The 9,874-nt window shown below is 43.5% G+C and overlaps 1 protein-coding gene across 1 annotated transcript; it reads left to right on the top strand.

Annotated features, from left to right (window-relative positions):
- Positions 1-4,061: 4,061 nt before the first annotated feature.
- Positions 4,062-9,319, top strand: LOC308325293 (alpha-amylase; the record flags this gene model as incomplete). The annotated part of the gene is made up of 9 exons (XM_080777778.1): positions 4,062-4,229; positions 4,818-4,964; positions 5,967-6,164; positions 6,507-6,737; positions 6,893-7,026; positions 7,212-7,434; positions 7,836-7,957; positions 8,560-8,685; positions 9,130-9,319. 9 exons carry the CDS (start codon positions 4,062-4,064, stop codon positions 9,317-9,319), a joined length of 1,539 nt encoding a protein of 512 aa, XP_080633904.1.
- Positions 9,320-9,874: the final 555 nt, after the last annotated feature.

The following is a 9,874-nucleotide window of genomic DNA, read 5'->3' as shown; positions in this document are numbered from 1 at the left end:
ACCTGTGTGAGAGACCAAACTAACTAACTCTCTCCGTTTCTCTCTCCTCAAACCACAACATTTCTTCTCATTCTCTCTTCTCTCCTCCTTCTTTCCCACCTCATACTGCCTCTATACCCCCACCCCCCTCGCTCCCCCCTCTCTCATTTTGCCACTTTCCCATGACAAAACCAGGGCGGAGGAGGATCAAATAACCGGCCTCTCCTTTCACCTGCGCTGCTGCGACTGGGCCATGAAAGAGGGCTTTGTCCCCCCCCAGCCGCCCACACTCTCAGACCCCTTCATCCTCTGAGGAGGTATGTCCTGTGTGTTGTCCATACAGGAAAAGGGCTTCCCTCTGCCTGGAATTCTGGTGGCCCATGGGGAACACCAGATGAAACTGCTGCCGTCTATAACACTTCAACAACATCTCTCCCTCCCTGTATGTCTGTCTCGCTCCACCCATGACAGCTCCTCCCACCATGCTGCTGCACCATCCAAGTGATTCACCAAATGTGGATTTGATTGAGCTAAAGGCTATTGGTGCTGTCATGGCATTCTGGAATTAGTCTCGCATAACTATTCCACAATCTCCGAATACTCCCATTTCATCTAGTTACAGTTGAGTGAATTAGTCCTAAATTTGTCCTGTAGAGAGTCTGGAACTACACCTCCTGAAAGCCGAGAAAGGAAGCTGTCATCTGTTCGTCCTTTCCGTTCACGTACAATAATGTTTAAGATATCTCTACAGATTATTTTTGAATGTCCTTTTCTGATAAGCAGCCAGCAACCCATATAGGCTGTTATTATTTATTTTAGGACAAATTTGTGCGACTGTAAAGATTAAACCGGAGTGGGGAGGATCCGCTTCACGCCTGGATCATTTTCAGAACTCACGTGATCCAGATTGTGTACCAGGCGGAAGCATTTGAAAATTGTGGGAGGCAATTAAAACAGTCTGGCTTGCGACACTATATTGCGGAATGGATGCAGTAGCCTGGCATTAGCAGACTGATCACGTGGGAGGATCACCTCAAACATTCCCCATGATGATATTGATATCATGGGGATGGATGAAGTACTCTTAAGCACACATTAACCCTGGTAGGAAAATGTTCGAATCGTGTCAATTTAATGTCAGTAAGATCTATTTAGGCAATATTTGCTTTTCCTGTTCCCCAAATCTCTTTGGTGAAAATGGCCAATAATTATGTACAAGAACACAACACGTCACATTGACAAAATAAATAATCTTATTTTTTTGTTTTTACATTACCAACTTGAACCGTAGCATTGCTATTTTGAGGAGAGCTATACCGAAAATAGCAAATCTACGAGCTTGTAGACCGAGATGAGAAGAGATGAAAGGGTCAAGTTTTGATGGTTTAAGTTGTTAAATGTCTGAAATCCCTTTGTCAGTATGTCGAACACACTAACGAAGGCTGGATAGTCATTGTGATTAAGAAAATAAAAAAAGATAAAACTCACTCTTGCCACGGCACTATGTGCGAATGGAATCTATGAAAAAGTTAAATCTGGCTGCAACACAATTTTATACAGTATGGAGTGGTGGGTCCCTGCTTCATCTCTCTCTCAGCTAATAGGGGTCCTGGGCCTGAACAATGTGCCTGCTGTACTGTATGAAGTCTGAGGGATTTTACTTAAGAATGAAGCAATATCACGTTAGAACCATTGGGGGAGCTAGTGTTATGTCAAACGTGCTTCCCAGAGCATCTCTCTGTGGAGTGACACATTTAATTATCACTGGTAAAAAAAAATGAATGACGACATCAACTGCAGCATATGGTAGATGGTATGCTAGTAGCATGCTCTTGTCACATGCAGTGACAAGAGACAGGACATGTGACACAGTTAGACTATAGGAATCACTCAAAAATAATGTACAGCAAAAGAAGACTGTCAATCACTTTCATATCACTTGCAGCCACAGCAAGATATGGGACACTGACAGTGCAAAGACAGTGTACATGTGCACATATTTCTCGCACTGGTGATTCACACTTTCCTTTGCATGAATGAATGTGTCTATGATAATACTGGCACTTAACATGGTAATGAGTGTGTTGTGCCAGTAATAAGTGTTATGTTAAATTGCTAATATTCACTATTGCCATCAAGACAAAGACCTGACAAAAGTCAATACAATGAATTGTACTTGGCAAAGAAGTAATTGTGACAGTTGAAAGTGGTTACTGGTTAAACAAAGTATATGCAACCCCAAACTACAAGAAAATGTCACAATGTTGCTCAGTGTGTTGTTGAGATGTATGTATTTACCCACACACAAGGGGCCACCCTTGTGTTGTTTCAGTGCCAAGTACAGTAGCAGAGAGGCATCTTTGTTTAGTTATAGGCTACGTGACCTCTCTCGCCCCACTTGACTTGTGCTTTCCTCGAACTGTCAAACTACTCTTATGGAAGTTTACCAATGTTATGTTTTAGATAAGATAGCATGTGGGGTTATGCAAGTTATTTTTACCTGATGTTTGACCGATGCACTATTGTTCATTATGGCAAGGGCTCCCATCTATAGACTAGAACGCATTTAACCCCTGCTCATTTTGCTATATAGGGTGGGATGCCTCAGGGTATATATAGGACAGAGAACAGCAACTTGCAATGGCCCTGGTCTACAGGACACACTTCACCTCATTGACACTCATTGTACACGAGCTGTTTACTATACATATTTGTTTTCTAGTCATTTATATGATGTTTGGAAAGCCAATATAGGCTTTCTTGGAATGATAATTTTAGCAGACCTTGTATTGTACTGTACTTCCCTGCTGGATTGATCAATCAATCAATGTTATTCAACTTCAGCAATATACAATTATTCTATATGCCATTAGCTCATTATGTATAAGACAATGGAAAATAAATTGTAAAATGCTATCAAAAAGGAAATCCAAGTTGTCCAAAATTGACAACTCTTTACTGTATGTTTGTTCAGTATGTCATCATTACACAAATCATACAGTATGCATACATGTACACGCACACGAAAGGTGAGAGTGAACAATTTATATTGGGAGAGAGCCAAAGCTGATTTACAGTAACACATTGGCACCGTCATATTTAGCCTGTGTTTTATGCATTTTAGCTCATTTCTTAAAAGGTCAAATTGAGGGTTGCAGAGAAAAATGTGTTGCTCATGTTAAATTCCTTTCCTTGGGCCTCTTATAACCACAAAGTCAGGCCAGTGACATATATTTCAGTAGATCGAGCTGGGAATTGCTATACAACACATGCAGCAACCACCCGCAGCAACACATTTCTTTAAAAAAAAATGCTGTCCAGAGCCACAGATGAATCAATAATTAAAAATACAAATAAAATACAGCTTTCTAATGCTCAGTAGCTGTTTCATTATTTACTAGGAAGGGTAGCCCTTCTTCAGCCGAGTGACAGCCCTGGAGGTTGTCAGAAAAGTTTAAAAAAAAAGTGTCTCAGCAAATCTACCTATGTAGTAGTAACACATTTTGTGCAAGCATGCGTGCACACTGCACACGCATGCACAAGTAAAATCTACCTACAGTAGCTTAAAGGGCCACTTCACCCCTTTTGCAACCAGATCTTATTTTGATGATGTTTGGACGTCACTGGTGTTCCCACACCGATGGGTGTCACCACACCCATCCTCCAGCACACATCTTTGCCGCCAGTTACCCATACTTGGCAAACGTTGGCTTTGACATGGTAATATGTGACTCCACAAGGGTGTGAGGTGTCTGTTTGCAAACTAATTTAAACAGTTGAATGATTATAAAACAGATATCTGTTATAACGAGAAGGTTCTCAAACGAAAACACATTCCTGCGTGTTCTGATATAGTATTCTTGGTTTCTATATATTGTGCTCATGTTGTTTGTGTGTGTCTGCCACAGTGTTTTGCCAGGAATGTGTGAGAAAATGTCGTAAGAACGCACCTGTCACCAGACTGCAGGGAGTCCTTATCTTCCAGGTGGAACTTTGGAGGTCTCCCATTGGTTTGAACGGAAGTTATAAATATGAAGGGGCGAGCCCCTGGGTCCAGTATCTGCTCTCCTCCAGTGGATAACATGAGGCTGTTCATTCTGGTGGCTCTGTTCGGGCTCGGCGCGGCCCAGCACAACCCCAACACCAAGCATGGCAGGACGGCCATCGTCCACCTGTTTGAGTGGCGCTGGGCCGACATCGCAGCTGAGTGCGAGCGCTTCCTGGCTCCCAACGGCTATGCTGGAGTTCAGGTAAATCTGATGGATAATGGAAAGACAAATATATATTTTATTATTTCTTTATTATTATTATTATTTTGTTTTTTACTGTCAGGGAACTCATATAGAGATTTAGTTTAGATTGTCTTCTTCCATATTTTGTACAGTGCAAATTGATAACATTTTGAGTCTTTTGCCTCAAAGTGCCCTTTTCCTGCGCAACACCTGTGGTTTACATGGTAATGAGAACGTGTTGCTTATTTTACTGTCCAATGACATGGGCCAAGTTATTGTGGAACATCTTTCTCCATTAGAATAACACATCCTATATTTCTGGTGTGAAATGGCATAAAGAAAAAAAGAAAGAAGAAAAACACCACAAAGATTGGCGCACACCATGCGCACACACACACACACCTTGCTTTTGTGAACTTGCAAATTGGCTATTTTCCCTATTCATCGTACAAGGATGTACAGTATGGGCTATCTATTGGTTAACTAAATAGATATTTACTGAATATTGTCTGATCCGTCGCTAGCTGGGCCGCTTGGCCCATCTCCAGTGTTGGAAGTGAACAGCTGTTATCTCACATGCTTATGTTTGTTCCTCATGCTGCTCAGATCTCTCCCCCCAATGAGAATATTGTGTTGACCAACCCCTGGAGACCCTGGTGGGAAAGGTACCAGCCAGTCAGCTACAACCTGTGTACTAGATCTGGCAGTGAGCAGGAGCTCAGGGATATGATCACCAGATGCAACAATGTCGGGGTAAGCAAACAGTTCTTTCGGCAAATTTCCACCAGGGATCATTTTGTTTCCATCTCGTTCTGTTTTTTGCATCTTCCTCGTTGACTTCTGCCACCTCAAATGGATCATGAATTATGGTCAGCAAGTTTCATGGCAATTCATGGCATTTCATGGCCCATTAGAGTAAACTACACCAACATCAGTAGGGTGCATCCTCCTGTGAGAATGAAGGTGCTCAGAAACTTCCATGACAATCCAGACAGTTAGCGATATCCATTTTGAGACCATGCAGTGTTGGACTGCATAGTACTACACCAAGATTTCAGACAGATGCCTAGATTCTGCTATTTAAAAACACGCATCTGTGACATTTTAGTTGTCGTCGAGCAGTGTGTTTTTATGTAACCTGGCAAATAGGGCACAGGACACAGACATATATTGGGGTTCTTTATTTCACAAGAAGTTGGTGTTGGTGTATCTTATTGGTATAAAGAATGCCACAGTTTGGCAAATATGGCATGCATGCAAGCCTGTAACATAAAATAAATCTAAACAAAATACGGTAGTGGCACTATCACAAACAGTGTATGTATGAGGAATGGCCAACTCACACACTGAGCAAACACTGGTCTCCCAAGACTCACCCTTTTCCAAGTACAAAGACACAAAAACTCATATCAACCAAGTTGATAATAGCTAGTTCAGCTTTCACCTCTTGTTTACAATCAGCAAAATCTTCTCAAAGAATCCCCACAAATACAGGTTGCTTCTTATTATTCAAGACGTTTTTCAGTGTAACCCTTGACCCCCAGAACATGGCACTCTTAAAGTGACAGTGTCCCTGGTGGATTTACATAGAACTACAGGCATATATGCCACTGGGCTACATTTAACACACTACTTGATCATACTACAGTGTCACACAAAAGCATCAAAAGCAGCAGATCTAAGAAAAGTCATAGTTTTGGACATTTTAGAAACGGCCTCAGGTGAACATTTACTACTGATGATTTCTACCTGCAGGTCAACATCTATGTGGATGCTGTCATCAACCACATGTGTGGAGCTGGTGGCGGAGAGGGAACACACTCCTCGTGTGGAAGCTGGTTCAGTGCCAACAGGAAGGACTTCCCCAGCATCCCCTACACTCAGTCGGACTTCAACGACCACAAGTGCAAGACTGGCAGTGGCAACATTGAGAATTATGGCGATGCCAATCAGGTATCGCATGACCGCTATACTCACCGATCAATAATAATATTAATTAATGATGAAATTGTAAAGTATTGCAATCCAATTCAAGTGAAATTTGTGTTTAGTTATTGTATGTTTAGTTTTATTACGTGATTTGCCGCTCAAAACGATCACCTACACGGCAAAGACCTTATGGGTCCGGGGCGCCTAAAAAATTAGTCTAGCCCAGCTAGGGGCCTCAAGCCCAAATCAATCCGGCATTAGTCGCACCATAGACAATGTGAAAATGTGGCGCTTTCTCAGGACGCGGACGTGTAACACAGGTGCTGTTGTGAATTCAGCGTAAACCTTTCTGGCTTCCTCTCCGAGGTTCGTGACTGCCGTCTGGTAAGTCTGCTGGACCTGGCCCTGGAGAAGGACTCCGTGAGGGGCAAGGTGGCTGACTTCATGAACAAGCTGATCGACATGGGCGTGGCTGGATTCAGAGTGGACGCCTGCAAGCACATGTGGCCTGGTGACCTGCAAGCCGTGTACGGCCGCCTCCACAACCTCAACACCAAATGGTTCCCAGGTGGTTCCCGGCCCTTCATCTTCCAGGAGGTATAGGCTGGTGTCGAGATTTTCAGTGGTTTTCCCAATGCTATCTATTATTACAGTTTTTGGGCTTCTGGTTATGTTGTAGCTTCAAAGCGAAAATAACCCATATTATTATCATGCTAAAGCTTTGTGATTGCTGTCTTGTTTTTTCTTTCAAGGTTATTGACCTTGGTGGCGAGCCCATCAGTGTTAACCAGTACGTCCATCTGGGAAGAGTGACAGAGTTTAAATATGGTGCCAAACTGGGAACAATTTTCCGCAAATGGAATGGCGAGAAGCTGAGTTACACCAAGTATGTCTGTTCATCAGTTTATCTGTAAAAATATTTGGTTTTCAATCCAAAGCATGAAATGATCTAGCGGTATACGTACAACTATACTAATATGTTACCTGATGTCCCTGCGAGAACATCATTCAAGTTTTATATTGGAGATTCCACTGGTTTATATTGTCTGATGGTTATATTGTCTCATCCAGGAGCTGGGGTGAGGGATGGGGCTTCATGGCCAATGGCAACGCGCTGGTGTTCGTCGACAACCATGACAACCAGAGAGGCCACGGTGCCGGCGGTGCCGCCATCGTCACCTTCTGGGACTCCAGGCTCCATAAAATGGCTGTCGCCTACATGCTGGCCCACCCATACGGAGTGACCAGGGTGATGTCCAGCTTCCGCTGGAACCGCCATATTGTGGACGGAAAGGTATAGGTTCCACAAAAACATCCCCGTCTAACCAAAACACCAAAATAGAGCGAGAGCGAGAGCTTTGCCAGGTAAACACCACCACTACTCCAGTGGCTGGTGTAGTGGGAAATTCTGAACATATCAGGGCAAAGTTACATACTATGCTGTAATACAGAAAACAAATCAAAAGTAAATAATACATCCATGTAGCTTAAAAAACTTGGGAAATAAAAGTGTTGCCCCCACCCAACTACGATTGTATGAATAATAATTTTGCCGGTAGGTCGGAAACTCATTCATTCATCAGTTACACTCATTAACCCGTCGATTCATTCATTCATTCATTCATTCATTCGGTGACTCACGCTTGCACACCTCTTGTGGATGAGTGGATCACGTGTGTTGTTGTTCTTCTCTAGGACCAGAACGACTGGATGGGTCCTCCCGCCCACGGTGACGGCAGCACCAAGCCTGTCCCCATCAACCCGGACCAGACCTGTGGAGACGGCTGGGTGTGTGAGCACCGCTGGCGGCAGATCAAGTGAGTTCTTATTAGAACTGGGTTTTTCTCAAACTTTTACATTTCAAGGACCCTCCTTAACTGGTCTCTGACGGTACATAAATGGAACCAAATGGACCCGTTCACCGTAATTTGTATACTGTCACAGTTACATTCTTGTAAGGGTCCATTTAGAACCCCCCCCCCCCCAGAAGAAACTATGTGAGTCCCTGGGCATCACTTTGAGAACCGCTGCCTAGGACATGTGATACACACAGTAGAATATAAAATGTGCCCAAAATAGGGATTCCAGCTGCGTTAATGTGGTTAAAAAGGCATGGTCCTTTTCTGACCACATCTGACATTTCCAAATAGTGCAATAACATCTTTGCAGTTTCTGATGTGTGAAGCATTCTACAATAGACAACTTATCGGACTGTAGCCGACTTGTTCTGAATTCCCAAGTAGAATAACACAAATGTAATAACAACTGTTTGATTCCTGTCTGGAACTTGTTGAACTCATGATTAATACTTTCCTCAAAGCGCTGAATGCTGAATTCATGCAGTTTCTTCCTCTGTACTGTACAATCCAATCCAGTACACAGTGTGATTGATAGTTCTTTTTGCCCTGGCTCCCCTCAGGAACATGGCCATTTTCCGTAATGTGGTCAACGGACAGCCCCACTCCAACTGGTGGGACAACCAGAGCAACCAGGTTGCCTTTGGACGTGGTAACCGTGGATTCATCGTCTTCAACAACGATGACTGGTGAGGACAATGTATCTGCAGCATGCAGATAGCTATCCTGAAATGGATTCTTAAAGTGACAGTTTAATTTGATTCAATCCGATTCACATGGTGTATTCCTATAGCACCTTTCTCCACAGCATTGTACAAGCCAGGTGCATTACATTCACATATTCACACATCCATTCACACACTGACAGCATAGAAAACTATGCAAGGCGCCAACCTGTTCATTAGTGGTTAAGTTAGTGGTTAAGTGCCTTGCTCAAGATGTCAAGAGTGCCACTGTACGTACTTCCTGAGCTTCCTTTCTTCGCACTTCCTTTCTTAATCAATACATCGGTTGATTAGTGACATTTGTAAATGGTAAATGGTGCATTTATATAACGGTTCTAGTCCTGACTCCCGAGTCACTGTCACCAACTCACCATGTGTCTCACTCCTATTGTCCTGTGACACCCTCAGGGACCTGGATGTGACTCTGAACACTGGCATGCCTGGTGGCACCTACTGCGACGTCATCTCCGGCCAGAAGGACGGAGGCAGGTGCTCTGGAAAGCAGATCCAAGTCGGCGGCGATGGCCGCGCACACTTCAAGATCAGCAATAGAGAAGAGGATCCCTTCGTGGCAATTCATGCTGACTCCAAGCTGTAAATGCACACCCCAGCTTGCAATATTACATCTGTAAATTATAATTTAATTATTAAATTAACGTTGAATTAAATTAGAAAGTCTTTATTGAATTTTGCCGATTTCAGAATGCTTGCTACTTTTTAGGAAGACTCAGGCTTTCAGTCTGTCAGTATCATGATGAGCCATAGCCCCATATGTGCCCTCTCCCTACGCTCATTCTGTAGCTCCGAGATGAGGTCACACACTAGGCCCATCCCACGCGTTTCAGGAACGGCCTTCAACGGCGCAAGCTTCCGCAGTATACATTTCTTATCCTTACCACACCATTAATCCAAAACGTGTATGGACCATGCACCTTTACACTAATTCATACATAGGAGCGGCGCAGAAAATCCCGCCGCTCCAATGTATGAAAGCCTTTACGTCCCGTCTTTTGTCAGTCGCTTCCATGTTTATCAAGGAAGTGTGCGTGTGCGCGTGCATGTCGAGTGAACTGAAGTCAGTTGGAAATTTTCGACCAGGGGGGGCGCCGGGGAGGCGCTAAAGCTTTTCAACTTCCTTGATAAACATGGAAGC

This window comes from Protomyctophum bolini (assembly GCF_963924005.1).
Source record: "Protomyctophum bolini genome assembly, chromosome: 12".
NCBI classification, from domain to species: domain Eukaryota; kingdom Metazoa; phylum Chordata; class Actinopteri; order Myctophiformes; family Myctophidae; genus Protomyctophum; species Protomyctophum bolini.
The sequence above is the reverse complement of the archived record's forward strand: the minus strand, read 5'-3'. Positions and strand labels throughout refer to the sequence as shown.